Source organism: Petromyzon marinus, chromosome 12, assembly GCF_048934315.1.
Source record: "Petromyzon marinus isolate PM22_M1 ecotype Great Lakes invasive population chromosome 12, UKy_Petmar_22M1.pri1.0, whole genome shotgun sequence".
Taxonomy (NCBI): Eukaryota; Metazoa; Chordata; class Hyperoartia; order Petromyzontiformes; family Petromyzontidae; genus Petromyzon; species Petromyzon marinus.
This window is the reverse complement of record NC_133678.1, coordinates 12,027,308-12,047,790: the sequence shown is the minus strand read 5'-3', so window position 1 is coordinate 12,047,790 and position 20,483 is coordinate 12,027,308. Positions and strand designations below refer to the sequence as shown.

The following is a 20,483-nucleotide window of genomic DNA, read 5'->3' as shown; positions in this document are numbered from 1 at the left end:
TGAAAGTCCAGTTACCATGAAAGTCCAGTTACCATGGACGTCCAGTTGACCATGGAAGTCCAGTTACCATAGAAATCCAGTTACCATGGAAGTCCAGTTACCATGGAAGTCCAGTTACCATGGAAGTCCAGTTACCATGGAAGTCCAGTTACCATGGAAGTCCAGTTACCATAGAAATCCAGTTACCATAGAAGTCCAGTTACCATGGAAGTCCAGTTACCATGGAAGTCCAGTTACCATGGAAGTCCAGTTACCATAGAAGTCCAGTTGACCATGGAAGTCCATTTACCATTAAAGTCCAGTTACCATGGAAGTCCAGTTACCATGGAAGTCCAGTTACCATGGAAGTCCAGTTGACCATGAAAGTCCAGTTACCATGGAAGTCCAGTTACCATGGAAGTCCAGTTACCATAGAAGTCCAGTTACCATGAAAGTGCAGTTACCATAGAAGTCCAGTTACCATGGAAGTCCAGTTACCATAGAAGTCCAGTTACCGTGGAAGTCCAGTTACCATAGAAGTCCAGTTACCATGGAAGTCCAGTTGACCATAGAAGTCCAGTTGACCATAGAAGTCCAGTTACCATGGAAGTCCAGTTACCATAGAAGTCCAGTTGACCATAGAAGTCCAGTCACCATGGAAGTCCAGTTGACCATAGAAGTCCAGTCACCATAGAAGTCCAGTTGACCATAGAAGTCCAGTTACCATGGAAGTCCAGTTACCATGGAAGTCCAGTTACCATGGAAGTCCAGTTGACCATGGACGTCCAGTTGACCATGGACGTCCAGTTGACCATAGAAGTCCAGTTACCATAGAAGTCCAGTTACCATGGAAGTCCAGTTACCATGGAAGTCCAGTTACCATGGAAGTCCAGTTACCATAGAAGTCCAGTTGACCATGGAAGTCCATTTACCATTAAAGTCCAGTTACCATGGAAGTCCAGTTACCATGGAAGTCCAGTTACCATGGAAGTCCAGTTGACCATGGAAGTCCAGTTACCATGGACGTCCAGTTACCATAGAAGTCCAGTTGACCCTAGAAGTCCAGTTACCATAGAAGTCCAGTTGATCATGGAAGTCCAGTTACCATGAAAGTCCAGTTACCATGAAAGTCCAGTTACCATGAAAGTCCAGTTGACCATGAAAGTCCAGTTACCATGAAAGTCCAGTTACCATGAAAGTCCAGTTACCATGGACGTCCAGTTGACCATGGAAGTCCAGTTACCATAGAAATCCAGTTACCATGGAAGTCCAGTTACCATGGAAGTCCAGTTACCATGGAAGTCCAGTTACCATGGAAGTCCAGTTACCATGGAAGTCCAGTTACCATAGAAATCCAGTTACCATAGAAGTCCAGTTACCATGGAAGTCCAGTTACCATGGAAGTCCGGTTACCATGGAAGTCCAGTTACCATGGAAGTCCAGTTACCATGGAAGTCCAGTTACCATAGAAATCCAGTTCTACCTTGGGCAGGGGTCGGCAAACTTGTAGCTTCAGGGCCGCGTGCGTTATTCATTAAGGACAACCGGTCTCGTATTCACATTGCATTGCGGCTCTTGAAATATTTGAGGTTTCTTTTCACACCGAATTTGAAAAAAAATGAATGCCTCTTCTTGTTATTGCGGGTGTCGAACCCTGCGCCAAGCCGACCTGCACAGCGCCGGGTCACAGGCGCGCAACGATACACAACGTCCGGCTCATCCCCCCCATCACGGCCCACAACAGAACAACAACGTGCATCCATCATCAGCGGCTACACCCCTCTCTCTCTCTTTCTCTCTCCAAGTCTCTCCGGGTTAAATGCCGCCAACTTTAACTACCGACGATGGCAGCGTTCAGACGGGCGCGAATACACGGTGACGGGAATGCGAGCTCGTTCCGATACACGCACGCAGCTGAACACCGTTGGGTAAATGTTGCTCGGGAGAGAATACGAAGAGCAGGGAAGGGGATCGCGAAGTGCGTTACTAACGTGACAAGAACAGTCCCGAGGCAGTGCATGTCGCTCCTAAGATATTTATTAGCAAAATTGATTTGAAATTGAGTAAAAAGCTGAATAAATTGTAAAACATATTCTTAGTTTTTTCGGTAAAGTCACGTTGAAGAGAAACAACAAAATAACAAAATATATATAAAACAATAAAAAAATTCTCACGTTTCGACCATAACTCAAACGGTCATCATCAGGTGTGTCATGCAAACCGACACACCTGATGATGACCGTTTGAGTTATGGTCGAAACGTCGTGAGAATTTTTTATTGTTTTATATATATTTTGTTATTTTGTTGTTTCTCTTCAACGTGACTTTACCGAAAAAACTAAGAATATGAATTACTGCAGTCACGAAAGCTTTAAATCAAAATTGTAAAACGTTAAGCATATACTACCAGCTATTTCCATATAAAAAATATATAAGTATAGAACAAGGTCTAACTTTTGCAACGCAACAAAGTCAGTTTAAAATTATAGCTGGAAATGCGATGGGAAAAGCATGCTTTGTCCTAGGCTAATTAAGTCCAAGTTTTATCACAAATTCGAACGTGTTATCATGTAAAATCAGGCTCTTTTTAACATCACACAAAGATCGCCTAAATATAGACTGTTGGTGGAAGTGCTGTTCGCGAGAAGCCGTGAAGGGGCGCGAGAAGCCGTGAAGGCTGATACGGCACATAAAGGGGGTGGCCAGCACCATGCCTGGCAGCCTGTCTCCCGAGTTGGCGATGTTTTTTCACACCACGCCAGGTAATTATTTGAGGCTGCGTTGACCTAGGGGAGGCCTAGAGCCGGTTCAAATAATTGTTACCGTTGTGAGCGGGAGTCGAACTCGGGTCGCTGAAGTTGGAGCGCAGTGCACGAACCAAATACGCCACCGCTCCCCACACGCCAACACACACACACGCCAACACACGCACACCAACACACACACACACACCAACACACACGCCAACACACACACGCACGCCAACACACACACACGCCAACACACGCACACCAACACACACACACACCAACACACACGCCAACACACACACGCCACCGCTCCCCACACGCCAACACACACACACGCCACCACACACACACACGCCAACACACACACGCCATCACACACACGCCATCACACACACGCCAACACACACACGCCACCGCTCCCCACACGCCAACACACACACACACGCCAACACACACACACACGCCAACACACACACACGCCAACACACAGACCGAATCCAAAACAAGGAATTTCTTTACTCGGAAAATACTCCTTCCGTTTTGTAAATAAAATGGTGTTTCACATGGACACTGGTAGCAGATAATGTCATAATTCTTAGGCATGTAAAAGCCAGTCTGGGCAACACAGCTGATCACTAATTGTGACGAGACTGGACCTCGCCTTGGGTGCGAACCCATATCCTCTCGGCTTCAGATCACGTGTGCCCCTTGTCCTCCCTACATCAAGAGGGCCCTGCGTTTGAACCCAGAAATATACACTCAATTTAATCCCGTTTACAACACTCCACGCAATCGATATTCCCGCAAACACGAACCCGAACCACCACGGCGTCTGCTTCCGTAACGAACGGTAAACGTCACGCAAATAAGAGAGCCGGCCACGTGCACCGGCGCGCAAGTTCTGTCGAGGTCACTCTCAGTGACGATCAACACCCCCGCCAGATGGCTTTCGGGATTACAAAAAAAAAGATTCCTCATCGCGCCCTCCAAACCGACTCCACTAGGAACCCCGCAATCCCACGGAGCCACTCCCGACTCGCGCACAGCCACAACGCCCAACGCGTTGCCCCATGCAGATGGGACAGCACGTGCAAACGCAGCCGTGCGTGTGCACGTGCCAAGCGGGGTGTGTTCGGTGACGATGCACAAGCAACCGGCCAGGGTCTTCAGAGCGACGGGCCAGGCAGGCAGGCAGGGTTCGCACGTGATCAGGAGTCAATGCTGTTCAGAGTTCCCTGTCCGTGACCTTGGGTTGAATGCCCGACGACAACCGTGCCACCAACATTGTACTGCGGTGTCACGAGAAGCCGGGAATTGTATCATCTGAATTTGCCCTTGTTAGAGCTCGTGAGCATAACGACGCAGCCAGTTTCTCACTGCCAAAGTCACGGCGAGAACATTTAAACACTTCCCCCACCTACATAAGGCGATGCACAAATAACAGCAAATATACAGCGCTGGGTTTTTTTTTGTTTAAACACTTATGCTCCCTAAAGCGAGTTATCTTCAATCCGTGCATACGATTCACATCACTCAGCACTGCTCCGCAAGCACCGCGAGCAGGTGAACGTGCGTGGGAGGGGGGGGGGGCAAGGCCGATTGTTAATTTGCCACGTTGAGCCGTATCCTTTGCATCACGTTATACTCGTTTTAAAAAAATAATAATAATCGGTGACCCAACAGCTTCCGCAGCGTTGTGGGTACGGCACCGATGGCGTGTTGGGCGAACCGTCTCCCCCCGCGGCGTCGGGTGGCCCGAGAGGTCGGAGAGGTCACCATTGGGTCAAAAGCTCACCGGTTCAAATCCCAACCTCCGCCGCCAGTGACAATAACCGCACTCTCATTCCGACCGCCCGCGCATTGGCACAGCCGACAAAACACGGCCCCACCTTCAGAGTCGACTCCCGTTGTGGCGTGGCGGCGCAAGCCTGAACGCAATTTCACCAGCAAATACCCGACAGTCCTTTTTCCCCAATTTATTGCCGGCGTGTGGCGCAACAACCGGAGCACACGTGGATACGATGGCGGTGACGGTGACGGTGCCGGTGGGCGAGTGTTTTGTCAGGCGGCGAGCTCCGAGGTGGGCGGAGGGTCGAGAGGCTGCCAGTGGCACGCCATGATGGCGTGGTACAGCTCTTCGCTTTGCTCCATCAGCTCCAGGTTGGCTTCGTCGACGTCCAGTTTGGGCTCGGGGTCTGCTCGGTTGCACACATTGAGCCACGGTGGCGTGCAACCGGGAGTCCACAAACAGGGGGGGCAAGGGGGGGGGTGGGAGCAAGGGTGTGTGGGGGGGGCGGGGGGGGGGCGAGGGGGACAGGCCACCGGGAATGACGGAAGAGACGAGGGCAGGCGGGGAAGGGATTGTGGGAGTCGGGGGCATAGTGCGATGCGGAGTGACGAGATGAAGAACAACGGAGGAGCGGTTGGGGGTGGGGGGGGAGGTTGGAGATGGCAAAGGGAACGGGGGAGGGGAAGGGAATGAACGACCATAGCCTTGTCAAATTTTTTTTTTTACGGAGCCGTTAATAAAACAAAAGATGTAAAAAACGGCGAATCAAGTATTTCTCTTCTCCTGCAAACAAAAAAACACTTCCACCAACCAGAATATGAGCAGCTCGACAAAATTTTACATTAGTTTTGGAAGTACATGATTGTGTGATGACACATTTAATGGAAAAAAAGTGGAAAATTCACTGCTCTCCCACTTGGGTGCACATCGTGTAACTGCACTCTCTGCTCAAGAGCACAGTGCTTTGCCCGTTCCATCATGCCACCATCACTTGCCAGCACTTGATGCATACGGTTAGTACGCATGAATCACTCAGCCGAGTCGCAACAGCGCGCGTTACTGTAACGCCCCACGTCGGTGAACATTTTTAAAATTGTACGACCAAACAGTGCAGCGCACTTCGCGCGCAACGTTCTCCAGCGCCGACACGCGGGCCAAGAGGCCCCGCTGATTGCGAACTCGGTCGGAAGGGCACAATCAAAAAAACGCGGATGGGGATCGGCACATCGTGCTTTGTGGGCGGGTGCCACTTTGTGAAAGGTCAACAACGCACGTGGCTATGGACACCGACTGGTTTCCACCTCTGTGGCTCGGCGCCAAGCAATTCAGAGGAGCGCCAACCCCCCGGCCACGATATACTCGTTTTGTAAAGGGCGACGGTGAAGCAACGTTCGCGGCACAGCCAAGGAGCCCCACGCATCGTCATGCCCCTCTCGACGCTGCAGCGTTTGTTGCGCCCAGCCACGTGGGGACCCTGCGCTCCGTGAGGCCGTGAGCTACGCCGCACCGCACCGCACGCTGCTTCTCGCTTTAGAGAGACGCAGCCCGAAGAGCAGAAAACGCCCTCAACTTTCTGTAAGACACAAAGCCAGGCTGTGTGGCTTGGGCGGTCCGAGGTCCGACACACAACAGCCCGAAATCCTTCGTTCGTTAAGCGATGATTACTTTAAGCGGCATTCCGGCATGCCACTTCAGGGACATCGCTACAGAGTACACCCGTTGCACTGCAGTAACGTCGCCAGAGCGTTTCGGCCGCACACCTGAAAGTCGATTTTAAGTCTTTTTTTTTTTTTGCTCGCTGGCGGAGCCTCAAACCCGCGTCGAAACGCCAGGCCGAGGTGCTAGGGCTGCGGCGGTATCGTCGTCACAGTAGGGTACTAGTTTCACGCTACGAAGATTATCGCAACGTCTTTTCCAAAACTTTCAAAGTGTTTATTTTGTTTTCTTCGTGCTTTACCGCAATTCTAAATGCAGTGCATTCAATACGAGTCTACCTAATCGTAACTACCCATAATGCATGCGGTGCACATGCGGTCAGCTACACAAGACACTATGAAAATCATGAAGTCACATAACCGCCATGCCTAAAATTATTCTGGATATTTTTGTGAAAAGCACGATTTGCATGGGTTTAACCCATGCACTTGGGTAACTCATAACTATTTGATAGTGAAAATAAACATATAAAATTAAATTAGCAACGACAAACATGATACGATGGACAGCCCCCGATGTGATCACAGATTGTGCCGCGTGTTGTTCCGAACGATGTCCGACGACTACCGAGTGAAACGGCGCGAGATTCATCTCGCCCGAACCAAACAGAAATTCCGTTCCAGAAGCAGCCCGTCGAGCAAAACGTCGGACATTGTGCCAAACAACGCGCAGCGCGACCCGAAAACACATCGGACGCCTGTACATCGCTAACAAGTGAAAACCTAAGCAGTCGTTATAACGAAATTCCGCCCAAACACACCAAGCGGTTACCGTGGGCCCCAGAGTGATCGCAGTATCGCAGCGCCCCCACCCCGCGGCAACCCTAGTCCGCACGTCCGGGAGCTATTTGTTTTGAGCTGCGTCACCATTTAAAGCGCGAGCGACCAGCCTGGCCCCGTGCGGATGAGCGGGCTGGACGGCAGATATAACACAAGCACAACGATTGCCCTAAAGCGACTTGGCGGGACGACGGCGGACCTCGGGTGTAATGAGCACAAGGACTTCGCAATAAATTCGGACGCCCTTTTTTCATTTTCACTGCTTCAGTGTTGGAGCTTTATTTGTGTCGGTCTGCACAACGAACAAACAAATGGAAAAATAAAAGTAAAATGTCCCAACCCCACCCCCCCAAACCCCCCCCCCCCGCCCCGATCCGCCCCACCCACACCTCCCCCCCCCCCTCCCGTTGTGCACACCCGCACTGCCGCCACGACACTCACAAAGACCGCGCGGGTACACAAGCACGTTCACGCACGATGTCATGCAATGATTTCTAGGGTTTATTTACAAAGCCATCAAACTAACCTTCCAAGGCATCGTCTCCCAGATCTTCATAACACTGTCAACAACAACAACAAAAAAACCCAAGACAAGAACAGTGTTATTAATAAAAACAAAAACATCGTTATCGTCGTCGTCGTCATTGTCAATCAATACAATTGATATTGATTGCCGAGCTCACGATCACAAGAATCGGATTCGGGTATGCGCGCGCGCGTGCGCATTGACGTTTGATTTGGACATGTCGCGCGTAAGGGGGTTCTCGCGCGCGTGACCGCTCCGGCTAACAGAGGTCACTGCATTCACCAAAAACGTGACCAGAATAATCGAATCTTGCATCGTACCATGAACCTGAACGAACCGCGGCCATTCACTGATCGACAAGGGGGGCACAGAATCATGACACCTCCAATTATAATCATCATCAACCATTGGTATGATCTTTATAAGGCATTCAATTAAAAATACCATCAACAGACAATCACGTATAGATAGTCCAAGCTGACAAGCCACTCCGTCAAGGGAGCGGCTCAGTTCGAGGCGACCGTACAGAGAAATGCACGCACAGAAACGCGTGAACGCTCAACACAAATGGACCCCCTACGTGATGCGCAAGTTAACGGCTACGAAAAATCGGTCTGATGCACATGCGCCCATCACGATAAATATTTGTTTAATTCCTGTACTTTATCCGTTTTAGTTTCGGCATTTTGGCAACCCAGGTCACGCTGGTAAATGAGACTCATCTTGGTCTCTTCAGTTCTCACCGACTGGTCACACAAAATAAAGTTGATCGTTAAAACACTTTTATGTAGTAGCATGTATAATGTTTGAATTAAAAAAAAAATCTCATTTGAAAGGTTTTCATTGGCAATCTTGTCGGGGCTTTGTGGAAAGTTATCAAGTGGTTTAGGGCAGGGGTCGGCAACCTGCACCTCCAGAGCTGCATGGAGGCTCTCCAAGAACTTCTTCCTGACGTTATTTATTAAGGACATGCATTGCGGCTCTTGAAATCTCTTTTTTATATAACGGAATTCGAGAGAAAAAAAAGGCTCTTCATGTTACGTTGGTTGCCGAACCCTGGCTTAACGGTTTTTGAATTATCCTTGGAATGAAAAGCTAAATTTTCCAGGCATAGCAGCGAGTAGCTTATCACCTCCCATGGTACAATACCATCCGCAACACCAAGATGGAAAAATCCAAGAGTAAGAAGATCCCTTGGTGGTGGTTTTGAGGTCACAGCACTGAGCCAGCACCGCCAAGGGCCTAGGGGTTTGACTCGTGGGAAGCCGCCTGTGATTAAGGTGGATTCTCACGTGGAGTGAGCCTACGGTATCAGCACGGTCACCAAAAAAACTAAACGACATTTTTTGTTTTACCAGGTAAGGCCCCACTGTGCTATATATCTCTTTTTGCAGAAGCGACCTGGACACAAATGATTGCTGAACTAAGTGGCTTACCATGTGTAAATGTACAGCAGCCAAATGCTATAAACGCATGTTTCTAAATGCAACCACGGGGAGAGGACACATACAAACTCCAAATATATAGGCATCAGGGTTGCGATCGAACCCACGCCCTCCTGCACACCAGGCGAGAGAGTTAACATCTCGCCAATGCAGCGGCCACATTGACTGCATGAATAAAAAAAAACTATTCCATTAAATTTCATTTTTCGCTTAATTTGTTTTGATGGACAAGCAACACACATTTGCGTCTGTCACAGAGTGGGTGGGTGGGAAAGTGCAGTGCCCATTTCGTGCAGTTAAGAGGTAATTTTTAAAGATCTCAGAAGTAGTTGTTTGATATCTCCTTCTGCAGGCAGTTCTCCAAAATGCGGTCATTCACTGCTGCGTGAGATTTAGAAATATATTCTTTAGCTCATGACGCGATGCCGATGAAACTGGAGGGGGGGAACTCACAGGAACTAATCTATGAATGCATAAATTGGTTGAAACAGGTATCAGCATTATTTAACAGAAACTTTTTACTTCGAGCTCACCTTCCTTGACCGTGCGCTCACACTCAATGATTTACTCGACATCCTTCCACACCGATAGGAGCTGTGATCAGCTTTGAGCCGTATTATACACGTACAGCCCATTTTGTACATCCACTGCTGGACGACGGAACCTCTCGGGTTATACGACTATACTTCACCACGCCGGTCAATGCGGGTAGGGTGAAGCTTTGGAGTGTTGAGCGATCACAAAAGCCCTCCGTCAATGTTACGGTAATTTATGGTAAAAAACATGTCATGCATACGCCTTCCACAGTTTGCCGGTCACAAAGTTGACGTGACCAACGTATGCGGCGTATGTGGTCTGAACCGTGTGCTTCATTATACTTTATATATATATAAAAAAAAACCCAATTGAAAGGGAACAACCCATTAGGTCAACGTGTTCTCAAAAGAGACGAGACGACTTTCTCATGATAAGACCATTCGTGAAACTACTAGCGAAACGTGTTAATGATAAGCTGAAAACATCCGGCTCACAGTGATGACGCACATCTTGCTCTATTTAAGACCGGAAGCAGGTAGATCCCTTCGCAATTCTGGAAAAAATTCGCCTGATGATGCTGGCTGTAATGACCAGAGAAACGTCGTACTCAAAATTGTAAATGGTGTGGGTTTACGCCCCAACACACCGTGTGGGCTGACGTAGAAAGCAATTGGCACATTTTGTTAACATGACAAACCTGCCTGATTGGCTGTGTCGGGTGGTGGCGGGTTAACGACACACTCATACTTACACGATCTAACCCTAAAAACCTTAAATTTCGATTTAAAGCTTTCGTGACTGCAATGATTCATCTTCTTTGGTTCTTTCGGTAAAGTCACGTAGAATGAGAATAAAATAATAAATTGATAAAATAACACAATAATATTATCACGACGTTTCGGCCACAACACAAGCAGCCTTCATCAGGTGAAGGGACGAGACTGTCTTGAACGTGGCTCTTTCACTCCAGCGCTGTCCTACCAGACAGTCTCGTCCCTTCACCTGATGAAGGCCGCTTGTGTTGTGGCCGAAACGTCGTGAGAATATTATTGTGTTATTTTATTTTATCAATTTATTATTTTATTCTCATTCTACGTGACTTTACCGAAAGAACCTAAAAACCTTCATTATGAATGTGTATGAATGTTGCGCAGTGGCAGTTGGCACTGCACTGATGGCAGTGTCTCATTCAGTAACTTCATGGACTGCCCAGTGCCGGCACTGTCAGGCACCGCGCCAGGCACACATGAAGGCTGACCGAGCGAAGGCCGATAGCAAATCTAGACAACCAGTTGAACGGTGGTGTTGTTATCTGCGGCTGGGAATCGAACCTAGGTTGCGAGGTTCACAGTGGCAGTGTGCCGGCTAGGCAGTGAACGATGCGCTCCAGCCCCGGCAATTATATGAGTTGTCACGATTCTCATTTTGGTTTGTGTTCTGTCGTTTTTTTACGTGCGATTAGCCAAGATGTAACCGAAGTCCATCGACTGGGTGTATTTTGTATAAATTGCAAAGAATCGGATCTCGCGCTCATGATTAAAGGTATGCATGGTGCGCGTAAGAATACATTTTAAACGAACCTATCCATTTGCTATATGCCACCACTCTCCACATCCACGCAAAAAGATTTCGATCACCTGCTAAGGTTGGCACACCGCGTTCTCACTCCGGCTGCCCGTCTCCCCAATGCTGATGTTTATACGCTGCAGAAAGTCTCATTCAAGGCCGAGTTGACATATGTATGGGAAGCCCTGGACCGAGTGCAGATTAATTTCCATTGATGTTAGCCGTGGCTAGGAATCAAACTCTGGTTGTTGGGTGCATCTTGCAGTGCACTAACGACTGAATGGTGCCCCCCCTGTGCCACATGCACACAAAGACAAAGATCCCCCATATAGCCTTAACAGACTGTTGGGGCAAGTGCTATTAGCGAGTACCTAAGAAGGCCGGCATTGCAAAAGAGGGGCTTGGGTGGCCAGCAGCACACCCGGTCACCGTTGTCTCTCTCGTGGCAATGTATACACATCAACCAAGGTACACACGTGAGGTTGAGTCGACCTTGGGGATGCCCAGGACGGGTTCAGATAATCGTCGCCAGTCTTTGCCGTGAGCGGGAATCGAACTCGCGTCGCCAGGTTCGTAGTGCAGCGTGCTTACCGCTACGCTACCGCTACACACAAGCACATACATGCACGCACGCACAAGCACCCATATACACACCTGCATGGAGCTCTGGGTGTAGCCATACTGAGGCATGCTGTAGCTGTAGCTTCCTGTGTACTGGTCGTATCCCCACTGTGTGTAGTAGTTGGGGTAGGGCTGGTAGTACTGCCCGTAGCTGTAGCCTTGGCTCTGTCCGTACTCCTGCCGAGACCTCCCAGCACCGCTGGCACTGAGAGCACATGGGTTCAGGGTGGGCACAAACAGACGCACACACAGACACGCATAAATACACCGGCATACATACGTACATATTTTCGTGCTGCGCTACAAACCAGGGCACTCAAGTTCGATTCCCGCTCACGGCCAACACCAGTGACGATGAACTAAACCGGTCCTGGGCCTCTCCTAGGTCGTCTTGGGCTCAATAGAGTAACTGGGGCAGTGTGTAAACATTGCCACTTGGGAGACAAAGGCGGCCGGGTGTGCTGCTGACCACCCACCCCTTCGAATGCCGTGCCGGCCTTCATAGGTGCTACTCACTAACATCACTTGCCCCAGTGTACATATAACACATATTGCAATGTTTACACACCACACCAGGTACTCATTCATGGCACAGCCGACCTAGGGGAAGCCCAAGACTGGTTCAGATGATCGTCATTGGTGTTGTCTGGGAGCGTGAACCAAACTCGGTAGCCAGGTTTGAAGCGCAACGTGCTAACCGCTGCAGTACCACTCCACATAAAGTGTACACACACACACATGAACATACATTATGTGCACGCATATATGTACACAATCGCAGAGTGGAACGTTATCACTGTTAAGTCAGTGCCCTCGGAGACAGGATTGATAAAGAGAACCTATTTATAGCGCGAACACATGTAACCAACATACAGACAATGAGTACACAAACTTCACACTTCTGTTTCCCAGATCAGCTCTGAAGATATAAACGGCCACAATAGCAGCGGTCAACATGTACAAGGGTGGACCATTCGACTCAGTGGCGGTGACGTGGCCGAGTGGCAAATTGCGTTCGCGGATCGAATTCCAGTGGCCGCCCCGGTTATCACTGTGGGCATATCAACCTTAAACCTGCTACGCACTGTCTACCCTCACACTGGATGTTAAAGATCCCCCGGTGTCCCCCTCCCCCTGTCTTCCTCCAGTTTGCGAATTACATTTCCCCTTCGCCCTTTCCCCTCACCCAATATAAATCTTCACGTCCCTGCACGTGGTCACCAATCGGGTGGGGTAGCGAGTCTAATATCCTCCCTTCACGAGGTCCTGCCGCGCCAAATTCTAGTTGCTGTTCGAGGTGTTTGTGGTTCCCGTCCGTTTGCGATTGGCGTATTGTGCCGGGCTCGCGTCGCGCTGCAATAAAAAAAAAAACTCAAAGTAATAGATCGCCTGATGTCATCCGTAAGAGTAGGCCATTGTGTGCCGGCGCCATCGTCAAAATTCGTCAAACGTGAAAAATTACCCGCAAATTACACGATCGGAATCTGCACAGCGATCATTGCTCCCCGACCACCCACTGCGAAAACTTGGAAAGACCCTCCTGAAACAATGAATCGTGAAACTTAACAAGCGGTAACCGCAGCCAGGGAGGGTACTGCAACGCTCTCAAGGTCTCCCAATAAAAATGAGGCAAAGGGTTTCTCAACGGGCCATTGCGCACGGCCCTTTGTCAGAGGGCTCTTAACTGGTTATAAATATACACCATTCACATACATTAAACTATTTTTATTCCACCAGGTAAGGTCCACTGAGCTACGTAGCTCTTCAATCACGAATGATAGCTCAACGAAGTGGCTTATCGTGTTGAAATTTATAGCGGTCAAACCCTCTAAACGCACGTTGACTCTAAATGTGGAGGGAAAAACCGGAGGACCCGGAGAAAAATCCGTGCGACCACGGGGAGAAAATGCAAACTCCAAATATACAGCAGGCGTCAGGGTTGGGATCGAACACACGACCTCCTGTATACCACGCGAGGTAGTTAACATCTCGCCACCGTGGCGCCCTATATGAACATACACGCATATGTATGTACAAGCATACCAATATAATTTTAGTTGTGAGCACTTCAGAAGAAGAAGTTGCCCCGAGGCATTGCTCTACTGGAATAGATTTAGCCAACTGGCATTGTACATCTCCGCGGCGTTCATCAACAGCAGGGGACATTGCCCACGGGCAACAGCAGGCTAACAGAGTGCAGTATTCAGCCATAGAGATAATGTGTGGTGTGCGGTAGTGAATCATAGCTCGGTTCTTTTAATTACCGGCTAGCTGAAACATTAACTGGCGCACTGATCGCTTGATACACGTGGCACTTAAATTTGGTTGGCTGCTTAAGGGTGGTGGAGGGCTTTGCAACAAAAAATGTGCCCGATCAATACGTGGCCTAACCCAAAAATGAAATCTGAGTAATATTTGGATAACGCTTATGGAGCGCCCAGAAGTAATAATTTTCATTTATGGATGCGAGGAAGCGCCTGCACGAATAGTCAAACATTCTTGGGATGAGTTCCCGCTAATTTTTTTTTTAGATTTTCTGCTTTTTACAGAAAAACATTCACATTTTTGGGGAGGATTTTCATAGGATTCACATTACATAAAGCATGTGAAAGTGAAGTCGCCCAATGTGACGCGACCCCACTCTCGGTGGAAACTCAAGGACGTGACACAGTGTAAGTGACATCACTTTCTGTGATGTCATATTTTGGGACCAATCCGAAACAACAACAAAAAATCTCTCGGATCGTCCAAAATTTCATCCCGAGGTCCAATAAATATCCAGATTGCTTTGGCTTAATCCGAAAATCTGGAGCACAACCCTAAGGCATGCATCTTCCGTAGCCAAGATGACGATGAGGATGATGCAGGATCACCTCTTGGGCGTAGCGAGGCTAAGCTTGATTGGTCGATTGCCAAGCCCCGACGCTCCTTGCATCTCCACCAGCGCCCTTCTCTGCTCCGTCTCTTCGCCAAAACGCACAAACCCGTATCCTCTGCCGCACCACGCCACAGCACACACAACGTTGCACGCTTTTGAGGCAAAACCGCATGCATGATCACAATTGTGCATATAACACGGCGATGACGATGATTATGATGAAGCTACTAACAAGAAAAGTATGCATTTGCTTCAATGAGCTCAAAGGAAGCAGATGTGGCCATGCAATTAGACATCTGTATAATACAGGCCTTGTTGCAGGTGACGGAAACGCCGACAACAAGTCTCAAAGGCTAAAGCCACTAGGGTAAGTCTTTGCTGCCCGTGCCGACAACAAGTCTCAAAGGCTAAAGCCACTAGGGTAAGTCTTTGCTGCACGCGTTTTTCACACAACGCGTTTTCGCTGTTAGACCCGCGTGCCCTGTGGGGCGCTCACCTCGAGATGCCCGACAGGTCGGTGATCACCTTGCCGGACATGCACGACGGATATTTCTGCAGGAAGAAGTTGTACAGGTGGTGGTTCTCCACCTCTGCGGAGAGGTCACCCACAAAGATGGAAAACTCCGGGCTGGGGGGGTGGGACAGAGGGTGGATAAATAAATGAATGATAGGAAGAAAAAACTTTTTTTTTGATCTCCTGGACACCCAGAAGCCCGGTGGGGTTTCAAAATAGATCACAAATAGATCTATGTGATCCACCAACCCTTGCCTGCACAGTGCTGGATTCCCAAGTGTGCAGCACCACAACCGGGAGATTTAATTTTCCCAACTATGCCAGCCAGCTGACCAACATTAACCATGGCCAAATGCCACAAAACAACAGAGCACCCCAAACGTAATATCACGTCCTTCGCACGTGTTCAAAAACGCGTTGTGTTTCAAGATCCAACGTTTTTTTATGGACTCTCTCGGGGATGCAGGCGGCCCGAGAGTCGGTCGCGTAAAAAAATGCCCACGAATTAAAATACCATCGGTACAATTTGACGAATGCGTTGTGAGCGTAAGAATGTGTTTTATAATCAGCGGGTCAGATCCATCGCTACGCGTGTCATGATTTGCATGTGCAGTGAGAGAGTGCGTGAATCATCCACACCTCTGACTCCTCTGTGGCCTTGGGTTGAAGACGACCCTAGACACAAGGACACTGTTAGCAAATGGAGCTTGCTGGCCATTAAGATAAAACCTGCAATACTCCACAGGAACAAAGCGCTGTTCATTCAACCTTCATTAAAAAAACAGTAAAACAGCCCTGGTGAAACCAGAATAGGCGTCTCTTTTGTAAGGAAAAATAGAGGTTGTTCCCAATCTTCAGTTTAATTGGTCGGCCTCTCTTGATGGGGAAACAAGCAACATGCTGCCTTTGTATTCTTGCAGCTTACGTCAACACGAAGCAGGTGTCCAAAAGCATCACGGTCGTCCCTCGGTTAACGTTTTTTAATCCGTTACACGAAAACTGTTAACTAAAATAACTGTTAACTGTTAACCGAAGTCACTTATAAGTTGAAAAAGTAATAATCACCGAGTCTGCAAGAGAGCTGTTTCCGCTGCCAAAACAGAAAGCATCATGTAAAAAAAAAGCCAGTCGAGGTCTAAACGCTCATAAATGGCCATCGCTGATTGGCTTAGGCATGCTCAGCCCACTCATGAGCGCTTGGATTGGCCGAAATTGGCGCCCGCGTGCGTCACGTAAACATACCGCGAATCAAATTTTTGACGCGAGTCGAAACCACGGCGGTTCCTATGGGAGACGAAACTTTAACTAAAAAAAACGTCAACCAATGTCACCGTTAACCGAGGAAATGCTGTGGATTTTTCTCCACTGGCGACCCAAAGATCGGCTCGTGCGGCACAGCCGGGCTTGCGACAGCCGCGAGGCTTGGCGTGAATACGGGAGGGGGCGGGGGGGGGGGAAGGGGAGCGTTATCGTGGTACAGCAGGCGCGCTCGCGATCCTTACCGTCCATCGGGTTGCTTGTTGTGTGTTGCGTAGTTGAGTTTAAACCTCCGTTGCTGAAACGCAAAGGAGGAAAATGTTACGTGGCGCCACACATCGTCCTTTGCAACTACAAACGGCTCTTTGTAACTTTGCGTTTTGTACCACTGCAGACTCCGACCCCACGTCCCGGTATGCAACTTAAGATCTACCTCATTGTCATTTGTTGCCCTCTTAAACTTAATACAAAACATCGAAGTCATATTTTGCCTGTCAAGTCAAAGCGTTTCCCTCCCCAAACAGACACTGGGCTGTGGTGGGCCTCAGCCAGCGGTGAAAGTTTCACATTATTATGGCTGGGGCCAGTCTCTCCCTATGGGACGGCCCCTCCCACCCTCGCCCTCCCCCACAGCGCATCCCACAGAGCGGCACGTGCTGTGTCGAGCGCTGCAGGGAGGCCGCTATGCATGGGGCCGTTGGGGCCCGTAGCCACGTCGCCCGCACTGACCGGGTTGGATCCGGGAAGCGCCTTCCCATTGAGCCTGTGCAGGCACCGCTCCGCGCTCGACTGGTCCGAGAACTCCACAAAGCAGTACCCAGCCGGGCCGCTGTGAACACAAAGCACACGGAGACGCAGATCGCCTTGCTTGAGCCTGTGGACTATAAACTGAACTATATTTATTGTAACAGGTAAGACCCCACGGAGCTACGTAGCTCTCTTTCAGAAGCGACCTGGCCACAAATGATGGCTCAACAAAGTGGCTTATCACGTCGAAATTTATAGCAGCCAAATACTCTAAAAGCGCATGTTGATTCTAAATGTGAAGGGAAAAACCGGAGGACCCAGAGGAACTATACATGACCATGGGAAAAACGTGCAAACTCCAAATATATAGGTGTCAGGGTCGGGACCGAAACCCACGACCTCCTACCAGGCGAGGACACCTTTGAGGTTAGAGCTATCCGATTATCGAAGTAATCAATTACTCTACCCAGTTGCGGTTCAATCGCATGATTTTTTAAAATCTTAATTAGTATTGTTGTTACTATGCCTGTTCACTCAAGAAAGTCTCAAGACTTTCTTCGGAAGGACTCCATTAGGTTTTCACAGTAGTTGCAATGTATGTATGTTGAACTTCTTCTGCACCAAATACCAACAGTGCTAATTGGAGGTGCGGGTGAAGGACAATAAACTAAACACAAAAGGCGTTCCAGATGGCCACAGAAGCGCATGTGAATGCGCGCGATGCAGTCACCATCTTTGTTCGATAGCTATGTGTAACCCCAATTGAGTAATGTGCAGGTAATTTTTCAGCGGAATTGGGATGTTTTGTCCAATACCAGTAACAATATATATTTTTTTTATTAGCTATGGGATGACACTGGATTGCCCGGAGGAAACTCACTCAGAACAGTAGATCGTATGACCTCCATGCAGAAAGGCGCCCGAGTCGGGAACCAAATCGAGGAACTTCTCACCGTGATGCATGAGCGTTACGCCCGGCCATGACTAATCGGTTAATGCAAAATAGTTGGGTGGTGACGGGCAGGGCTTGGTCAGAATCAGAATCTTTATTTATACTGGAGGAATCCGATTAACTATAAAGCTCTCTTTCACAGAGCTGGTGATGTCATTATCGGAGCTTTGTGCTGGGTGAGGCTTCAGAAGGGGGGGGGGGGGTTCAGCCTTTGGGCGGCAGGATGCGGGGACGGCGAGCAATTTGTAAAAAAATCGATCAAATGAATTAAAGAATGGTGCCGGCATTAGCCAAGACACTACTTTTGACTGACGTTCATCCATGGTCGGGAACTGAAACAGAATCCACTGAAAAAGAGTGTAGTTTGCAAAAAGAGCAGACACTGCATGAGTTTCAGATTGATTGTTTTTTATCAGTTGAGAATTCAAGCGACCAGTATAGTCTCATTTACAAGAGTCACTTGGGGGGCATTAGTCGACCAGCAGGGGGCACCAATGGATGCTATGTATAATCCAAAAAGCGTAATTTTCGGGTCATTTTGAAAATGTGGACCCATCCATCGGCACACAATGGCCTGCTCTTGCGAATGACATTGCGTGATCTTTAACACCCACTGCGAGGCGGATGGCGCGCAGCATTATGGCTACAACCGCAGCAATAACCAGGGAGGCCGGCGGACTCGAACCGCACGCCTCCACAAGCGGCGAACGCGCTACCGCTGAGCCGAGTCACCTCCCCAGCAGCCCGCGGGCGGGAGGCTCACCCAGTGTGTTTGTTCCTGATGATTTTCACGGTGACCACGCTCTCTCCCTGGGAGGCAAATGCGTTCAGCACAAACGTCTCGTCCATGTATGGGTCCAGCTGCGCACACAAACAGGGGCATGCGAAGCGTCGGTCTCGATGGAGGTCACGGGGGACAAGGCCAGGAGGTCATCACGGCCAACGCCGTTAGCGCCGCCACACTTCGTCGTCGCTTCCGGCCTTCCCGACAGATCGTACGGCCGTTGCGCAATCGACACCCGACTGTCACATGTGCATCGTTCCCACTATGCTTTGGCAAAGAGGGAAAACGCTGCAAGGCTGTATGGCCACTGGGCAGCGAACCAATCTACGCGGATGCTTGAGCATTAACCTCCTGGCGCATGTGGATTTAGTTTGTGGATTTAGTTTGTGGATTCCTCGCACGTGCCAAAATATACATTTTTGACAAATAACCAACGAATGTAGTGCAACACGAATTTATGCAGCCAAAACGTTCCTGAAAAGAGTCCCGAGTCACAGCCGAGGCTATTATTGGTTCTGTCCAAATACATTCATTATTAATTTACCCTAATTCAGTAACAAATACGAGCTTTCTTGAGGTGTGCTTATGTAACGACCCCTTGGTCTATCTGCGATTAAGTGACGGATGCCTGCTACTCTGCGGCACCAAAAAACACGCTGAAGGTGGCGACTGGAATGTTTGTTAACACTTTTCCATGAAGGTAACTGCTGATGACAGAATGGTGATGTACGTTACACAGCTGTGTTTGAGTTCCTCTTTCAAGTCACTGGTTGCAGAGTGCCGCGCGTCCGTATCACAAACACTGGCAGAGATGTACATCTCATGCTTCGATGGCCTTTCCAATGCCCTTTTGGCTGCCATGCTGCTTCTCAAAAGGAAAATTCGACCCAAAATAATTCGTAATAATCATCATGCTTTTCATCGACACTGCCTTGTAACAGACAATCGGATTGCACGTCGATGTTTTAGGCAATGCCACTTCTGCAAAAGCGTAAAGAGGGCAGGAATAGACCGATTCGTTTGGTCATTATTTTGTTCCATAAAACTGGGAACGTTTAACAAAGTTGACACATTAACGGTTTTCAATTGACGTGCGAGCAGATTTTTTTGAGGGCAGACAAACCCTTGACTTCCTTTGTCTGATACTCAATACCTACTCCATAGAAACAGGGTCATCTTTGAAGCTTCTCAACACTTCCGGGTTTTTTTTATGGTCCTTCAAGTTGGAATGCAAACTCAAACTACGTCAGTCATGCTCAATCCCCCTCGGTGCTCTGAAGACGGGGGAGATCGTCCCGACACATTGGCCGATTCTACGTGTTTGTCGTAAGGCAGTATTAATGACGTTTCATGGACTCTATTTGCTTATTCATGGAGCCTGCGCACCATCGTCTCTCGTAGGCAAATATCTGTCCTGTGTGTTCCGTTCTGCCCGGCACGAGTTTGAATCTTCATGAATGACCCACGTTCCGGATATCACTGCAGTGAAAAAAATTTAAGCGGAGAGCTTTCGGGCCACAGCGCCGTCACTGCAGTGTGCCTGAAATCACTTGAAAGTGCCTTTCTTCTCGTCATTAATGAAGGGGTCGAGCGGCGGCGAAGTAATGAACCAGACTACCAAAATTTCATTTCTGGGCAAGGCT

At 48.9% G+C, this 20,483-nt stretch overlaps 1 protein-coding gene across 4 annotated transcripts in view; it reads right to left on the bottom strand.

Annotated features, from left to right (window-relative positions):
- Positions 1-3,225: 3,225 nt before the first annotated feature.
- Positions 3,226-20,483, bottom strand: part of TRNAU1AP (tRNA selenocysteine 1 associated protein 1) — a 29,429-nt gene continuing 12,171 nt past the window's right edge. Inside the window, exons 2-10 of one of the 4 annotated variants that reach the window (XM_032952744.2) lie at positions 18,820-18,917; positions 17,087-17,186; positions 16,603-16,655; positions 15,740-15,757; positions 15,083-15,214; positions 14,582-14,701; positions 11,742-11,913; positions 7,540-7,573; positions 3,226-4,924 (exon numbers count right to left, since the gene is read on the bottom strand). In XM_032952744.2, the coding sequence (XP_032808635.1) occupies positions 4,791-4,924; positions 7,540-7,573; positions 11,742-11,913; positions 14,582-14,701; positions 15,083-15,214; positions 15,740-15,757; positions 16,603-16,655; positions 17,087-17,186; positions 18,820-18,917 (861 nt within the window). In that variant the 3' untranslated portion in view covers positions 3,226-4,790. Of the gene's footprint in view, positions 4,925-7,243; positions 7,306-7,539; positions 7,574-11,741; positions 11,914-14,581; positions 14,702-15,082; positions 15,215-15,739; positions 15,776-16,602; positions 16,656-17,086; positions 17,187-18,819; positions 18,918-20,483 lie in introns of those variants that run through there. The other 3 variants (XM_032952743.2, XM_032952745.2, XM_076066615.1) reach the window with 3 other exon arrangements.